The sequence below is a fragment of the Triturus cristatus genome, chromosome 11 (assembly GCF_964204655.1).
Source record: "Triturus cristatus chromosome 11, aTriCri1.1, whole genome shotgun sequence".
In the NCBI taxonomy this organism is placed as follows: domain Eukaryota; kingdom Metazoa; phylum Chordata; class Amphibia; order Caudata; family Salamandridae; genus Triturus; species Triturus cristatus.
Window position 1 is genome coordinate 354,011,546 of NC_140594.1, and position 19,258 is coordinate 354,030,803.

The 19,258-nt window shown below is 42.3% G+C and overlaps 1 protein-coding gene across 2 annotated transcripts in view; it reads left to right on the forward strand.

The window, feature by feature from the left end:
• The first annotated feature begins 13,573 nt into the window (after window positions 1–13,573).
• Window positions 13,574–19,258, forward strand: part of CCDC60 (coiled-coil domain containing 60) — a 639,895-nt gene continuing 634,210 nt past the window's right edge. For both annotated transcript variants that reach the window (XM_085633209.1, XM_085633208.1), the window contains exon 1: window positions 13,574–14,416. In XM_085633209.1, coding sequence (XP_085489335.1) covers window positions 14,132–14,416 — 285 coding nt within the window. In that variant the 5' untranslated portion in view covers window positions 13,574–14,131. The remainder of the gene's footprint in view (window positions 14,417–19,258) is intronic.

Genomic DNA, 19,258 nt, shown 5'->3' on the forward strand with positions numbered 1-19,258 from the left:
CAAAAGTCAAGTACTTCTAGACAATCATGATCCACGTCATCCCTTACTTCCACATTTTCAGCATCAGGCAACAATGTCGATGGGTTCACATTTAGACATCTCACAAGGCTCACATTTGTTGCACCTAAAATGACCTTCTCATACTTAGTTAGACGACTATGCGTCATAAACTGAGTGCGACTCTTAGTTAAAAGGATCGCCACGTCATCAGGCACAAACACTCTCACAGGATATCCCATCACAATTCCTTCACTCTGTTCCAGGCTTTTACAGGTAGCCGCTACAGCTTTTAAACAACCAGGTAATGCCACAGCTACAGGATCTAGAATAGCAGAAAAATATGCAATTGGTCGCCTCAATTTTCCATGTTTCTGTAGCAGCACAGAAAGTGCACACACATTTCTCTCGCTGAAATAGAGCTCAAACTCCTTTTCATAGTCAGGCATGCCAAGAGCTGGGGCTTCATACAAACCATCTCTTAATTGTTTGAAAGCCTTCAATTCCTCCTTATTCAATTCAAGGGGGTCTTTCACATCACGCTTTGTCAATGGTACCAGAGGTTTTGCAATCAGGGAGAAGTTGCTGATCCACTAACGGCAATATCCAACCATTCCAAGAAACATTCTCACCTCTCTCTGAGTCATTGGTGCTCTCATTCCTTTGATTATCCTGATCCGATCTGCAGTCACCTTTCTCAGCCCTTTTTCAATTTTATGGCCTAAGTACTGTACTTCTTTTTGGCAAAACTATAATTTTGATGGGGATACCTTAAGTCCTCCATCCGCTAAATAATTCAGCAGCACAACAGTATCCACTACACAGGCTTCTCGAGTTCTCGATGTCACCAGTAGGTCATCGATATATTGGACTAGTACTGAACTTTCGGGCATTTTTAAATCTTCTAGGGACTTCTTCAGAATCTGATTGAATATCGATGGACTTTTGTATACCCCTGTGGGATTCGGCACCATGCCAAAGTACGTTCGACAAACCGGAACGCAAAAATCTGTTGGCTGTCAGGGTGCAATGGGATGGAACAGAAAGCATGACACAGATCAATAACTGTGTACCATTCTGAATCATGAGGAATCTGGTATACAATCACAGAAGGGTTTGGTACGATGGAACAACATGATACAACAATTTTATTCACTTTTCTCAGGTCTTGTACTATCCTAAAGGGTTTTTCAAACCCATAATCGGTGAATTACATGGGCTGCTCATTATTTCTCTCAAAATACCTTGTTTAATCATTTTGTCTATTATAGGAGTAACTCCTGCAAATATCTCGGGTGTCAATTTATACTGTGGAATATTTGGGTAACTTATTCCTTCTGTCACAGTAATTTTTACTGTATCTACATTTCTCATTAGTCCCATGACTTCTCACGTGAAATCCCATACCTCTGTTTTCACTGTTTTCTTTAATTCCTGACGCAATTCTTCTGGGTCAAATACAGCAAATGCCTCAGTAATCTCGGGTTCCATATTGGCCATGGTCATTTTGTACAGTACATCCTCATCAGGAGTCTCAAAAGCTATGCCATCAGGAGTACAGAAGATCGTACAATTCATCTTACACAACAAGTCCCTCCCTAACAAATTTACAGGGCTGGTGTTGCATACGACAAAGCGGTGCATGTCAGAAGATTTTCCTATTTTAACCTTAACTGGTTCAGTAAGATACGTTTTTATCTGTCTGTTTGAGACTCCAACTTCTTGGATTGGGTCATCTGAGAGAGAAAGATTTTTAACATCAGCTGATCTAACAGTTGAGCGAGTAGCACCAGTATCTAGTAAGAAAGTAATGTTTTCATTATTTATCTTTCCATCAACAAAAGGGTCTGTCTGGTCTACTTCCAGAGTTGCGCCAAGTACGCACTCTTCTTCCTCTCCTCGGCACCGTCAATAACTCTCTTCTGACTCACTCTCATCACGTTGCAGCCAATACTGCGAAACAGCACGAGCGTGCGGCAGCTTAGTTACCTGTTCCTCAGTGTAGAATCCTGTCTCATTACTGTATCTCTGTGGCTTTAAGCTCTGTGGAAAAGGTGGTTTTGGCACCTGACACTGTTGGGCAACAACCTGCTGCTGTCGCTCTGGTTGACAACTCACCTCATTCTGCACCTGTGGATTTATTGATGCATTATCACCCTTAGCACTTGGGGGCAATTTACACTCGGATTTCCAATGCCCTAACTTTCCGCAGTTATGACATGGCCACTTCTTTTTGGCTTCGCCTAGACTAATCTGTCCTTTTCCCTTCCTAATATTGTGTTTTTGTTTCACATGGCTCATGCCATTTGCCTGTTCAATCAGTTGAGCTTCCTGTCTTTCCGCCACCTTAACCTGAGCCCACATGGCTTTTTCTTTTAGCTTACGTTGCTTGGCTTCAATCTCGTCACTAAAATATTTTGCATGCCTCAATACTTCGTCTATCTTTTTATTTTGCCAATCCACAGTATGCTGTTTTATCATTTCGCTTACTTCAGGTCGCAACCCATACACAAATTGATATACAAAATGACCTAAATCTTTCTCACTCAGATTTTCATCACCACTGTATTGTTTAAAAGCCAATAACAATCTCTCATAATAGGCATGTACAGATTCCTTTACTTCTTGGCGAGTTCTATCAATTTGTACCCAATCAGTTTCTTTTGGAGGTACTTTATTTTTCAAGAAGGTAACTACCTGTTCGTATTTTCTCATTACTTCTGGATCAGGGGAACCTGTTTAGGATCTCTAGGGTATTCATGAGTGGGCCAACCTACTGTAATTTTACACTCTGCCCATAGATCTGCTGGCACAATTATGTCGAATAGACCATTCAAATCTATCCATAGTACTTTTGATAATTTAACAAACCTATCTACCTGCCTATACCATTCCACCGGCTTCTCGCGAAGTCAGGGAAAGTCATTTGTAAATGATCAAATGTCCTGCCTAGTCCAGGGAACATGCACATAACCCCCTCCTGGGATTTCCCTCATGGGACACTCAGTTACTACTGTCTCTTTTTCTCTTACTGGGAAAGCTGGAAAAGTCTTGTCTGTTGCATCGTCTCGTTTCCGAAACCACCTGCTCTTCCATTTATCTACATCGCCCCATTTCCTTAGCAGAACAATCAGTTCTTTAATTTGAGTTAGTCTTCCTGTGGTATTCAAATTCTCAATGTCCTTGTCAGCAAAGTCTACTCTTTATGGTTTTTGTAACGATTTTATTCTCTCAAAATCAACACCCATTTCACTCGCCACTTCTTCCAATTTCTCATGCAAATATCTCGTCCTCCATGTTATACTTTTACATAGAAACATTAGCTCTTCATCCTGATATGCTTTTAACTTTTCTCTGGGAATAGTCCCTACTATCAATTCTTCCAAAGTTATTTTTAATTTTGCCACATCTAAAGGTCGAGGTTCAGCATCTTTTCGCTGTAGGCTCCTTAACCAATCACTTAGTTCATCAGAAGTGGGATCTATAGCGATTGTTTCATTTTTTACTCACTCTAGACTCCTCTCTGGGGATTCTGGTGCCGATTCTGTTGTCATCAATGTTTTACTTGCTGGACTTTGATTTACTCTCAAATTTTTAGGAGTACTTAACCCAGAAGTTCTCACCAATTTTCCCCATGGATTTTCTCCTGAATGCCTTTTTCCCGTTTCATTACCATTGTAAGGAATCATTAGAAAATGTTCACTATCCTTCTGCTTACCAAAGACAGGCATCACTGGTCCTATTGTGACAGGAACAGTTATGGCTTCCATATTTTTGGTCAATTCCCTAATCTTTTCAGTTAACTCCAGGGTAGTTCTGGCTAATTCAGCTGAGTTTTCATTTGCCATCCTAACGGGCTGTGTATTTTCAGATTCCCTAAAGGGATTATTTTTCCCTAAATCAGGTGGTGTTGGCTCAAAATTCTTATTTCGTGGGGCTTCTTTTACTGGCGAACTTGGCGTCAGCAACGTGGAGTTTGGTTGGTACAGGGGAGGATTTTTATAGAACATGTCCTCGAGTACATCATCCTCCGACTCATCCACACCATACTTGTAGCCTTCTGGCCCTGTATTGTTTCTCTTTTCTGTACACTTTCTACTACTAGTCTCTTCAGCATTTCTCATAGGGAACATCCCATCAGCCATATTTGCACTTCGCCATCTCCTCATCCTGTCATCATGACTCTCCTGTCCACATGGTCTCCCAAACATGTATCTATACCTTCCGCCACTCCGCTGTCGCTCCCTTTCATACATCTCATCTTCCCATTCTGTTAAAGCTTCAAACTGAGTAGGTCTAGGTTTCGGTTCTAGTCTCATCATCTTTTCTCTTAAATTCCTTAATACCACTAAACTAAAAGAGCCATTTTCTGGGAATGCTAATACTCCATCTTCTTTGGTATATTTTGCCCAATTATCTAACCAAATACACGTATGATACCCATATTTCACCGCCATAAAGGATGCGGGCGATTTTGGCGGGGGAAGTATCTGTCCTTTCCTAGTCACAATTGACTTGTCCCTTTTAAATAAGTTCTTGATTTTACCAAACCATGATTTTCTCTCTTTCTCTGTTGGATCGTAATACATCATTTTCCTTATCTTGTATCGCTAGCTTTCCTCTACGACTATTCTGTGTTCTTATCCAATCGCAGTACGACTCACACTAATGCACCAATCCGGAGCATTTACTTCACACTGTAATGCTCCAATCCTAGCGTGACTCACACTAACGCACCAATCCTGTGCGTTTACGTCACACTATAATTCTCCAATCCCAGCACGACTCACACTAACGCACCAATCCTGTGCGTCCACGCCACTCCACAACTGACCAATCCCAGCGCAGTCTTCCTGGCGTCAGCATTTCTCACTACTCCTGCTTCTGCTGACCCCTCCTTTACAAAATTTATCGGAAAACTTTCATCACGTTCTCTTATACTCAAAATCTGTTAGTAACGACATTAAAACACCACCATTGTCCGCTTCACTAAACCAAAGAAATAGTTTTGACCTTTTACCCAAGAATTCCGTATTTCTCGAGAGCAGCGCTTACCTCTGCCCTTCCACAGAATTATTCAATTCGCCGATAAAGTAGCACTTCCCTCTACTTCACCCTTCCAACAAGCAAAGGCTAACCGTTTCTCTAGGGATAAAACACATGTGGAGGCTACAATGTTCCTGAGAATTAAGGCCAGAGTTTCACGAGAAAACCGAGTGCTATTTCACTTACACACATTCATACGGAAAATGTAGTCCATTTACACAAGAATTCTGTATTTCTCGAGAGCAGCGATTACCTCTGCCCTTCCACAGAATTATTCAGTTTTGTCGATAAAGTAGCACTTCCCTCTACTTTTTCCTTCTTACAAGCTTAGGGGAGACCTATTACCTTTTCAGTGATAAGCGTAATCAGAGCTCACAATTGACTCCTGTTCTTAAGTCTGAAATTTCACAGATGGCCTTCGCTGTCCATACACCACTTTCACACCGAAAATATCCAGACCGATAACACACAACGATGTTATCAATTCGAACCCAGACAATGCATCGTGCGACTCCAATCGTCACACGTTTTCCCCGTGTACCTACAGGGCAACAAGACAATACACCTTGCGACTTAACTTGCCACACGTTTTCCCCGTGTACCCACAGGGCATCCAACTTCCTACATCCCGGAAGTCTTTTAAACAAAATAGAACGCAACGCGACTCAACATAGAATGTTAGTACATAAATCAATAATCAATCAATCCTTCATCAATAATAAAAAAATCAATAATCAATAATCACCAAACCAATACAATAAAACCATAACTCTGCTACCAGAAAAACTGCTCCAGCGGAGAAGGGGGGCAAATTTTACATATCCTCCTTGCGTTACAGATCCGTCAACCACACTTATTCATTCGCACATGCAGTCATTGGTGGGGCCCATAACACCAACACTCACACTTCTCACTCCAATCCGCACACAGGAGGATGAGGAATCCACTGGACATGTGGGGGGGTACCTTATTACCAATAGGGAAGAAAAGCTTTTTTCCAATTTATACATATTTACATCAATACCTATAGGATCCTAACCTTAACATCAAGGCACTCCACCACTTGGTCGACGGACCAATTAGTTGGACTGGTTGATGGTGTTCTAGAACCAGCTAAAACACGTTAAAGCTTTGGAATCCTTATTTAGTGTCCTACTCAAAGAACCACAAACTCATTCTTTGTTAATCATTGTTTAGGTTATCTAATTGCTTGCTTTTAGTTGAATAATTAGCATCTTGGTCAACAAAGTTCAAATTTAATTATTCAACACAATTTAGCATGACATTTATATTTACCTATTCTTGCTATCGGGACCTTTCTCTAATTCTGTTAGCTCTGCATAACCCAAATCCTTTTAATTAATCGTCCCAATCGAATGCAGGCCAAAGTCAATAAGTCCGAAAAGTTCCTTTGCTCAGCACGGCACAGTCCCAAAGATATCCAAAGGACCAAGCAATCGTGCAAGCAAGTCGCTTACACAAATTTGTGACACCTCTCCGGAACGCACTAACTTCTCTCTAATCTACTATCCTTTTATAACAAAATCTGGGGAACGTGTAACATTTACTGAATGGGGAACATTTTGGGATTGGTTGAACCCCTTAAAGTTGCAATCTAGTTCTTTATTTCTCATAGTCCGGGGTTCTCATAAGATTTGCTATGTCATTCTCTTAACTCATACAGTTCTCATGCGAAAATGTCTGATGTATCAACATGTTGGCTTTCCGTTATAGGTGGTTATTGTTCCTTCGGGCTATTTACACTGACTAAAATCTGGCAGTCCTCCACGTTCCTATACTTGACAAGGAACACTGTGCTCTGATTTGAGGATGCCTGGAAATCTTCGGAGCCATCCGAGTCTGCGCAGTATACATCGCGCTCACAAGACGGTGGCCACTTCCGAACTCCATTTTGAATGTCATGGCTTGGTAGGCCCGAATGTCAACTTAAGCAAAACAAACATAAGACAATAATTAATATACGGAAATGAAGATTCAAATGTTTAGACCCACACTAATCCCATTATTTATTAGTATTTTCTTAGCTTATAGCGACATTTAAAGCAATAATACTCACCATTTGGTCCGAACAGGAACGCAAAACGACACCAAAGCAACATAAATCATGCATTTTCTATCACCACACCTTCTATTGTTAATATGCGTACCACAGTTAGTCATTAAAGTTATTCTGCCATGCAAATAGCAATTAGTCCCGCGTGTAATTCGTGTTTATCAAAGTGCACTTTATTGGTTAATATATCACAGCACACAGTTAATACAGATTAATATGTAAACTGATTATGTCATTAGTATTTTCATGCAGAAATAGAGAAGGTATACAACATTTTGTTTTACCTGCTCCATCAAGTACATACCTTAAACAGTAAATGTAAGACAAGAGAGTTTGTAAAACATTGTTTTTATCTTCCACCCTGACTGATAATTAAAGTAACATACATGACAATAGACCGGATTATAGTCATCTCCTGCCTGAAATGAACTCTGCTTCAATAGAAGTCAATGGGAGAAATACATTCTCCCAATATTTTTTTTTAATTCTCACTTTCCTCTTCTAAAATGTTCGCATGTCTGCACAAAGGACATTTTAAAAATGAAAACATACACATTTCTATAAAGTTCCATTTAAATGCAGAATCTTATAAACGTAACCAAACGGCCAGTATTTTTCTCTGGGAAAGGTGGCAAACGTAGTCTTCAAACATAAGTAAAAAATGGACTTAATTGCTTTGTAAATTCAGCCATCCCTGCATTCACTCCAGCATCAATGCAGGCACTCGTTCATCATGGGAGAGGATGTGGTCCATCGGCTAGACTGCCGGCTTTGGTGCTGGAAACCAGGGTTTGAGCCTCGGGGTCGCGTCCACATCCTGTGATTTTGGACAAGTCACTTAAGCCCTTTTGTGCCCATGACGAGCTGGACTCGTCATGGAGCACAGTCGCGCTGTGCCCATGACGAGTCCAGCTCGTCATGACACCCACCCACGGGGGAAGCACTGACGCTCCCCCCGTGAGTGGTCGATCTTTTTTTTTTTTACTGGGAAGGCAGGGGAAGACCTTCCCCTGCCTCCCCCGCCCCCCCGCGTCATCTATGACATCAGCGCGCTACGTTTTGGGCCCTTGCCTGTCGTGGGCACTTGGGCCTCCCACACAAGTGAGGCATCATTTTTACCGGGAGACCCTGGGGAACGCTGGGTGATGGGAAATTTGAGTGAGCCCGGTGATGCCACAACTTTCCAACACAAAAATGTGTGAAAAATTTGATTTTTTCAGCTAAAATTGAGGTTTGCAGGGGATTCTGGGTAAGCAAAAGTTGGGGGGATCCACGCAAGCCATACCTCCCTGGAAGCCCCCGAGTGTCTAGTTTTCAGAAATGTATGGGTTTGGTAGGTTTCCCTAGATGGCCGCCGAGCACCGGGCCAAACACCCAAGTGACCCTCCTTGGAAAACCAGGTGGTTTTGAGATAGGCAATTTTGATGTTGCCTCACTACGTTTTGGGCCCTTGCCTGTCGATCGTATTTGGGCCTCCCACACAAGTGAGGCACCATTTTTACCGGGAGACCCAGGGAAACGCTGGGTGGTGGGAAATTTGAGTGAGCCCGGTGATGCCACAACTTTCCCACACAAAAATGTGTGAAAAATGTGATTTTTTTCAGCTAAAATTGAGGTTTGCAGGGGATTCTGGGTAAGGAAACGTTGGGGGATCCACGCAAGCCATACCTCCCTGGAGGCACACGGGTGTCTAGTTTTCAGAAATGTATAGCTTTGCTAGGTTTTCCAAGGTGCCCACAGAGCTAGGGTTAAAAAAACTAGAGCTAGGCACTTTGCCGAAAAAGGGTCATTTTTCACTGCGAAATTGAGGTGTGACCATGTTGTGTTTTGCGCCGTTTCCTGTCGCGGGCACTAGGCCGACCCACACAAGTGAGGTACCGTTTTTCTCGTAAGACTTTGGGGAACGCGGGATGGGTGGAAATTTGTGGATCCACGCAGATTCCGGAACTTTCCACCACAGAAATGTGGGGAAAATGTGGGTTTTTTGATTTTTTTTTAGGTTTGCAAGGGATTCTGGGTAACAGACCCTGGTGGGGGGCAATCAAGTCACCCCATCCTGGATTCCCCTGGGTGTCTAGTTTTCAAAAATGTATAGGTGTGCTAGGTTTTCTAAGGTGCCCGCAGAGCTAGGGTTCAAAAACTACAGCTAGACATTTTGCCAAAAAAGGGTCATTTTTCACTGAGAAATTGAGGTGTGACCACGTTGCGTTTTGTGCCGTGTCCTGTCGCGGGCACTAGGCCGACCCACACAAGTGAGGTACCGTTTTTCTCGTAAGACTTTTGGGAACGCGGGGTGGGTGGAAATTTGTGGATCCACGCAGATTCCGGAACTTTCCACCACAGAAATATGGGGAAAATGTGTTTTTTTGGACAATTTTTTAGGTTTGCATGGGATTCGGGGTAACAGACCCTGGTGGGAGGCAGTCAAGTCACCCCATCCTGGATTCCCCTGGGTGTCTAGTTTTCAAAAATGTATAGGTTTGGTAGGTTTCCCAAGGTGCCCGCAGAGCTAGGGTTCAAAAACTAGAGCTAGGCACTTTGCCAAAAAAGGGCCATTTTTCACTGCGAAATTGATATGTGACCACGTTGTGTTTTGCGCCGTTTCCTGTCGCAAGCACTAGGCCGACCTGCACAAGTAAGGTACCATTTTTCTCGTAAGACTTTGGGGGACGCGGGGTGGGTGGAAATTTGTGGCTCCACGCAGATTCCGGAACTTTCCACCACAGAAATGTGGAGAAAATATGTTTTTTTGGACAATTTTTTAGGTTTGCGAGGGATTCTGGGTAACAGACCCTGGTGGGAGGCAGTCAAGTCACCCCATCCTGGATTCCCCTGGGTGTCTAATTTTCAAAAATGTATTGGTTTGCTAGGTTTCCCAAGGTGCCCTCGGAGCTAGGGTTCAAAAACTAGAGCTAGGCACTTTGCCAAAAAAGGGTCATTTTTCACTGCGGAATTGAGGTGTGACCACGTTGCGTTTTTCGCCGTTTCCTGTCGCGGCCACTAGGCCAACCCCCACAAGTGAGGTACCATTTTTCTCATAAGACTTTGGGGAACGCGGGGTGGGTGGAAGTTTGCAGATCCACACAGATTCCAGAACTTTCCACCACAGAAATGTGGGGAAAATTTGTTTTTTTGACACTTTTTTAGGTTTGCAAGGGATTTTGGGTAACAGAAACTGGTGGGAGGCAGTCAAGTCACCCCATCCTGGATTCCCCTGGGTGTCTAGTTTTCAAAAATGTATAGGTTTGCAACATTTCACTAGGTGCCGGCAGAGCTAGTGTTCAAAAACTACAGCTAGACACTTCGGAAAAAAGGGTACATTTTCATTGTGAAAATGTGGTGTGTTCACGTTGGGTTTTGAGCCATTTCCTGTCGTGGGCACTATGCCTACCCACACAAGTGAGGTACCATTTTTATCGGGAGACTTAGGGTACTTCATCTTTGTAAAGGAACTGTTATTATCTATTGACTTTCGATGCATTTCTGCCTTCCAAATGAAAGACATTGTGTAAAAAAGAAGTCATTCTAAAAAATGACTTATAATTCTCATGCTAGTATGAGTATTCCCAATTTCGGAAATGTTCAAATATCTAGTGTTTCTAAACTCTATATTTTGTTCCCATTTCAGAAATACATAGGTGTCTTTCATACCGATTTTTCCATGTACACATTTTTACAGAATAATTACTATATACCCGGTACATAACAAAAAACCATTGCAAGTTGCTGCTCAGTTTTTGGCTCTGGGTTCGTCGGGTTCTTGGTGAACCTACAAGTCCTATTTATCCCCACAACCAGTAATGTCAGGCGGATGTAACGGTATATTGCTTTCAAAGAGCTGTCATAATTAGAAGAAGTTACAGGTGAAAACGTTGACAGAAAAGGCTGTTTTTTTCAACTAATTTTCAATTTATCCTATATTTAACTGTTAGTTTCTATAAAGAAACCTTGATGGATCTACACAAATGACCCCTTGCTAAATTCAGTATTTTGTCTACTTCTCTAAAATGTATAGCTTTCCAGGATCCATTATTGCTTTTGTACCCATTTCTACCATTAACTGGAAGGAGGTTGAAAGCACAAAAAATAGCAAAAATAGGCTATGTCCCAGAAAAATGCCAAAACTGTGTAAAACATGTTGGGTTTCTGACAAAAGTCTGGTATCCCCTAAAAGCTGGAAAAATGGTGATTTCAACCCCACAAACCCTTTTTTGATAACATTTGGAGGGAAAAACCCAGATGCTTTCATTTGCAGCCCGTTTTTCCAATTTTCCGAAAAAAAACAAAAGTTTGCTGTATTTTGGCTCATTTCTGTGACTCCTCCAGGGAAATCCTAAAACCCTGAGTACCTTTAGAATCCCCATGATGTTGGAAGAAAAGGATGCAAATTTGGCGTGGATATCTTATGTGGTCAAAAAGTTACAGGGGTCTCATCGCGCACTACCCCAAATAGCCAAACAAGCATTGGCATAGCCAATAGGTCTCGCTTTTGGGACCTTATAAGTATTTAGTTATGCAACTTTTGCATGGCTAAACACTTATAAGGTCCCAAAGGCGAGACCTATTGGCTATGCCAATGCTTGTTGTGATTTGACACCTATATTTGCAGTGATAGTGATGTCAGGCCTGTATCTGCAGCAATAGTGATCTCACACCAATATCTGCAGTGATGGCAATCTCACACCAATATTTGCTATAATAGATATTCCACACTTACATCTGCAGTAATAGTGATATCACACCTATATCTACAGTGATATCGATCTCACACTTGCAAGCGCAGTGACATTTAGTGCGCAAATTAAAAAGTAATGCAAAGTGCTCTTCAAAGTAGCGTGTGTGTGAAACAATGATGTATATGAGCCTGTAAGTGTAGTCACTATTTTAAATGCATGCAGTATTCTATTCCTGTATATAAAGAAATTAACACTAATTGTACAAGCTTACACTGCAGCCTAGCGAACTGTAAGAAAGAAGATGGGCCTCAGAAATAAAAGAAGCCAGCAGTGCGGTTAAAGTAGCTGCTGGGCCAAAATGTCTAAATAAGGGAAGGCACCACTTCGATGTTTAATCCGCAACATGTTGAAGTCTGGCGCTTATGCAAGCTATGGTAGTAGCATGTACAGGCACAGCGTGAAAGCTAGTTTGTATATTAGGAGTATGTAGTGCGTAGGATTGTATTATACTAAAAAGTGCACATACAGGAAGCGCACTGAAGTGAACTGCAGTGGAGGTGCACTTAGAGTTAACGGTACAGAAATGCACAGTGAGACCTTAAAAACGGCACAAATAGGAGATGTAGCTCTGTAATTTAAAAAACTTACCGTGTTTGTTTGCAGCGAAAGTAGTGAAACTTTTAGAGTTGGCGATGTCTAGGTATGGCATTGGATTAAGAAGTAATTACAAAAGCTTGTTCTGTTCCATTTAAGTACCGAAATAGTTTTTAAAAAAGGGAACCCTATTTTAAATCACAAAAGTATAGCACATGGCCTTAGTTAAAAAAACATGTACGTGAGGTAGAGATGGGGTGCTAATGTTCCCTTGTCTGCCAAGTAGGTGCGAACGTTAGATTGTAAGGATGAAAGGGTTGGTTAGGTGTGGCCCAAAGAAGAATTAGAAGGTATGTTTCACTTGTGCGGCCGCTAAAGTGAAAGTAATCATTTCGCGGGCGCTTTGATGTTCGCAGTGGCCGCGCGGCTCACTGAGAACATCAAAGCGCCCGCGAAATGTACACGCAGGCTGCCAAATGGTGCGCGCGCCTGGCGCACATGCACTGTAGTTGGGGGCCTGAAAAGCACTCGTTTGCACTTCCAAATCCCCGTTTTCTATAGCTCTCGCCAGAGCAGCGCTAAAGCGCTGGCTCAGGCGAGACCTAAAAAAGGCTTGGCACAGGAGGGGGAAAAGGCCTGGCAGCGAAGGGGTTAATTTCCCTGTGCCTGAATGTGTAATGTAAATACGGTGCTCTTGTAAAGCGCTCCAATACCTTAGGGTCGAGTTCGCGCTATATAAATATGCAACAAAAAAAACCTCATTACGCTTTCTAACATGGCCGCCAAATTTACCCTCAGCGACTGATCTACTGTTAACGTTCTAGCTTCTATCTGCAACGTAGGTGCGGGTGCTGTTCCAAGAGGAAGGATACAACGAACATGGGGGAGTCCATAATTCAAATGAAAATTAAACAGACCGAAATAGCTTTTGTTTCCCTCTTAGTTTCGATCCGTCCCACGTCAGTGTTAATACTTGTTTACTCGTGTCTATAAATTACTAGTAGCCTATTGCATTGATATATATGTCCTGAAACAATTTATTTTCATTTTCATTCTCCCCCCTCCGCTTCTGCTAATTGAACATGCCTAGGCGTCCTTGTAACTATGGGCGACCACGTGTTTAGGTCTCAGCATATGCTGTTGTATACGAAACTTCATTCTCTGCCTGTACGAGTGAGCGGCGCTTTCATTTAGGCTGTGCTCCTGCGCTTCTCCAAGTAGCCTTCTGAAAGAATTTTCAATTGGATTTTTGCTCCAAATAGTACATTTATTATGCTCCTTCGTGTCCCAAGTATTTATTCAGGTTGCGAATCCGGTCCTACAATTCTATCCTGCACCTCCAAAACATTAGTTCATGAACATGTGAGCTAAGTACCTCGGCTTTTGTTTTGTATTGTCACACGCAGTCGTTACAGTTACTATTTTGACCAAACAGAGTGAGCGAAACGTTCTCACGCGCTTGCGAATTTGAATTTGCTACCGAACTGAGTTCCATTTCCACAATTTAGATCTGTAGGCATTTAGGCAAAATAACTTTTACTTGGTAGGACGATTCCGAATTCGATCCCTAGAAACCAAATCATTTCTGAAAAAGAAAACAAAAAACGTTTCACTTGTGTGTTTTTCTGCCCCTGACGTTTGGTGGTGCGCTATTTTTTTTTTTTTGTCTTGGATTCTGCATACCAGCTGCTGTTTCGTAGAAAGATAGGGGCGATTCTCTAATCGTTTTCTAGCAAGTGCCAAGATGCCAGGAACTTCGGGGCAAAAAGACCCTCGCAGCTATGTCCTCATAAAGCCACTGCCAATGCCAAACCAGAAGGGAGTGAAGGTTCAGGCAAGGAGTGAGACCGTCTACAGCAGCTGGGGGGTCACCAGGGAGCAGGTCTTCAGAGCCAACTACCAGAGGAGACAGCGGCAGCTCACCATTGGGTTCCGCTCACCCAGTTACAAACCCTATCAAGAGCTTGGACAGCCTCTCTACCTGGAGGCCAAAAAACTCATTCTTCATTCATTGGGGCAAGCAGCAGAGGTAAGCGACCATTAGCTCAATATCTCTGAAGAAATGGTGTTCATCCTAATTAATGCAGAATGCATAGCTCACTTATCCGGTGATTATCATTACCCATTTAGTTGTTTTCATCTTCACAGCTCTTAGTGAATTAAGAAAATGCCAAGGCTAATGCAAAGATGTGAAACATCTAAACCCTTTCATTCGGGGGTGTTTACTCAGTCAGGGGTGTTGACGCACCTCTATTGGGAAGCTTTTTTAAAAAAAACTCCTTGTTAGATTGCTTAAACACATGTACCACTTTGGTCTCTATGTGCACCCATTGAGCTGATTTTCCGCCACATTCAGGACTTTGTATTGTCGTAAACCTCACATCAATATCTCATTGTAGTGTGAAGATATATTAGCATTTTGAAATTGCACAAACATAACTCCTGATACGTTAATCAAGGAAATGTTACCCTGAATGTCTGGAGTCCGCTGATTCCATTTTGTGTGTGTGTTTGCCTAGGGAGTGAAATCTGCACAATCAATTATGTAACATTTACCCAGATCTCAATATCGTGGCAGAATCACTGTCCACGGTACGCGGTTCATTTCATGACAGATATCAAACTCAGGGTTATATGTAACGTATTATATAACTATACATAATCATAGCTGAACGACAGGATTCCAGGAAATGTTCTTCTCATTGTTGACCTTTTATAGCACAAGGAGGGTGCAGACAGATAGGCATCTGCACACAAGGGGTCTCAATGGCCCAGTGCTGCACACTTGCTTAAGCACAGTATATCACTTCTCGCCCAGAGGATCCCAAAACGACAGCGAGAAAGTATTCGTTGTAGATGGAACACTTATTCATTTAATTTAAGCCATGACTCAATTGACCCAAGTTGGATGTCCTCTTTTATCTGGAAAAACTGTTCAGATCTTTTTATGTATTTTTGTATTGGTGTCTTTGTCATTTTGTGTGTTAATTACACAATACAATTATACAATACAATATAAAACTATATATTTTCTAATTCTGTATGACCAATAACATTTAATAAGGCAAACAAGACCTCTGTTGCCCTGATTGGCTGGCCAATAGAATGCACTAAACATTGCGTTGGGCTGTGTTTTTTAGCAATTTTCAAAACATCTACACATCCTAAGCTTTCGTTTGCTGGATACTTAGTACACCAGAAGGAGTAGGGAGTAATAAAAATGTCTATGTCTCGTGATGGCACGTGCTATGTGTGCTAATACTGCCCTCACTCACACAAATGTGTGACATGCTTCATCATAGGGCTGCTTACAATACACCCCAGCGTAGCCACGCACGGGGTGGAGCAAAAGGGTGAGGGAAGACAATACAACACAGAGAGAAACAATTTATTTCACAGTGACTGGGAACGACGGTAGTAAAAGTGCAGTGTGAAGTGAGTTAAAACTAGCTTGAAAGTGTCGCTGTGCCCAAGACTTGATTCCTGGGCCCTCCGGCCAGGGTTAAAAACGTGAAGGATGGTGGTGATTGGGAGATACGATGTGCTCCTAACACCCCTCCTTTACTGCCAGGTGTTCGACATGTTTCGGGCGTGTGTATGTGCCCCACGTGTAGGGTCACGCCGGCCTTCCTCAGGACTCTACCTGTCCCAGTGACAGCATGTCACACATCTGTGTGAGTGAGGGCAGTATTAGCACACACAGCACATGCCATCACAAGACCTAGACATTTTTATTACTCCCTACTCCTTCTGGTGTACTAAGTATTGACAGGGGTTTCGGGGTAGGTGAGTCTGTACCCTCACCCCTTCTTTTGTGTGTACGATTCGTTTGCTGGATGTCATACCTCCCTCACCCTGATTAGCTGGCAGAGAGATAACATGAAAGTGACATTTGTCAAATGTATATAATTTGAGACACAGAGGACTCCAAGGAGATGTGGTTGGCATGAAATCCAACACATTCTGTTACTCGGAATCCTCTACAAATATGAAAGTATGGGTACAGAAAAAGCAATTTATTCACTCTTCTGTGACATAACCCTCCAGAATGTCGGACATATTACAACAATAAAAAGGTACCCGTAAGTGCGGGTGGGCCTATTGCAGCAGGAAGCTGAAATTTTGACCATGTGAAGACAACATTGATACTATATTAACTTCACATGGCCTCTTCTTGTTCGGTCCGTAGACTCAGACACACATGTAAACTAGTGTTTAATTTGGTTGAAATGTGAGCAATAGTGGGTGGAGGGGGTGTGTTTGCTGGTCCTCACGAATTCAGAAATATTCCTGCACAGAAACGTAAGCAAATCTTTTTTTTTTTCCAACCAATATTTGATCTGTGGAAGGCATTCCGAGTAAGAAAAAGTGGTGACACCCACACAGTACACCACTCAGCCCCCTCCAGGTATCTACTTTTCAAAAATGTCTGGGGTTGTTAGGTTTCCTTACATGGTGACCAATCCCAGGGCCATATCCTGCAGCAACCCACATCCCAAAAATCAGCCCAATTCCATGCTTCCTACTTGTGCTTTTGACAGTTGCGTTCTTGGGCATTTCCTGTCTCAGGAAATATAGTTGTGGGCTACACTATAAATCAGGAGAAGCATGAGAATGGAGAATGGTAGGATATTTCCAATTTCTGTTCATTAGGTTTTCTGTTAACAAGTGATGCATGTTTGGTGCACAGTGAATAAACTTTGTAAACTATAGCACAGTTGCTGTCTTTCGATTTAGTGGGTTTTGAACGTACTACAAACACTATGTATGTCTCCTACAAGAAGAGCCATTCGGACATACTGATATATCACATTTAGGATCTGACATTTGAGTAAAAATGTACAGGTGAAAAGCTTGTGACCCATTTCTCTATTTCCACTACAATCCTCTGTCCTAGCTAGGATAAATATATTTTTAGTTTTTTTCATTAGCCTATGAAAGAATCCTAGCAGTGTCAGATTCTTGCTGGCGTACAGGCACACAGGTGTGTGCCCCACACGGAGTAAGGCACTGTAGTTGGACAGGAGGACATCTGGTTGTTGGATATTGGGTGTATCAGTACTCCCTCACAAACGACTTCATGAACTACTCAAAGATTTGTCTACATTAATTTCTGTTGAAGGACCTTGTTCAGCATCTGCATGAATCTTTTGGCTTTGCCATTGGCTTAGGGCCATCAAGGAGTGACCCTAATATACAAGTGAATAAAGATGTTCTCCTAATTCCAGGCCCTGGACCTGTACTCCAGGATAAAATGGGGTGTCTGCAGTGATGACCGCATCCTCTCTGGTGGCCCAATGGATTGGCGCTCCACAGACGTTCGGATCATGGCTATGGCTATGTTGTTCAGTTGCAGTAATAACACCTTGATTCTCAGTCTCACTTTGGATTTTCCACTCCCTGGTGTGCGACATAGCTGCAGGACTCGGTTTGTAAAGGGGTAAGGAATGACAAGCTGCTTGACCCTCAAGACGAACTTATTATGAGTTACTGCAATTTGTTGTGCACATGATGCAGGGATGTCAAGATCTGGTGAGCTTCAGCAGTGCGGTGTGGTTGGTCGTGGATGACAGTTTTCCAGGAGTCTTATGAGGTATCTTGAATTGCACATTGAATGTGGTGACATAGGCAATGACAATGACATCGCCCACATAAAAGCTGAATTCTTATGTTTCCAGTCTCTGCCTTTTTGTTGCTGACAGGCAAAGGGCGATTAGAACATATAATCTGCCTGGATTTGAGATAATAGTTGGCTGGTTATTTTAAAGTAATGTTTTTGAGGCTGCAGAATCCACTTTTCAGTTTACAGCAAAAGTACTTGCGATTCCTAGTCCGTTCATATTTGAAAGGTGCGTCCATATAGGGAGAGTTTGAAGTGTCTGTATCCCCAGTGGATGGCAATTGCTTGTTTCTTGATTTGTAAGTGCCTCTATTTGGGGCCATGAGTGCTTTTCAGACATAGTCTAATTAGACCCACTCTACATACTTTTGCTTTTGAAAGAGGAGAGCCCCTAGTCCTGTGCGACTTGCATCAATGCACAGTTCGGTTTATTTGGTAGAGTTGAAGTACTGTAGTGTGCTATCCAATGAGGGGGCATGAAAAACCCACTGATGGTCATGCAGCACCTACAAGCTGACATGGATTTGAGGTCAAGGAGTTGTTTTATGAGAGTGGTGAGATTTCTGATGAACCACCCTCTGTACCTGACCATGTCTAGGAAATTGCAAACTTTGGATAATCATAATGGTTTGGATAAAACTCCAATACCTTGTTGGGATCAACACTTTGTCTAAAAAATTCAATTCACATTACTTCTAGTTCAAGGTAAGGCCACAGTCCTAGAGGTGCAACAGGATGACACTCAAGCAATAGTTATATTCTTTAGTGGTCTTGGCATGAACAACATTGCCATTGCTGACATAAATGCCAATGCATAGCCTGAGAAAGCTGTCTGGAGCAGTTTAAAAAAACTTTGACAGCTCTAAAAATGCCAAAATTCAGCCTCTTGTACCTTTGAAAGTCAGAGTGCATTGAGAAATTAGTGATATAGCTCGACTCAAGTCAAGAAGTAGTTGATGGTATGCTGAGGTTAGATCAGTTTTTGAGAACCAGTAGACTCCATTGACGTCGGTGACCACATTATCTACTGTAATTATTATGTGGCATTCAAGCTTGATAGCAGTGTTAGGTAGGCGCACGTCCACACAGATGCACACTTTTGGTTTTGTTGCCACAATGATTGCTAAGATACATGGTGTGGTCCGTCACCTTTTTCAATAATGTCAACATTTTTTAGTCACATTAGTTCTGCTTCTACTATTTTCTGCTTCTAGCCAGGTCTGGTGGCTTAGTGGACTAATACGTCCACTG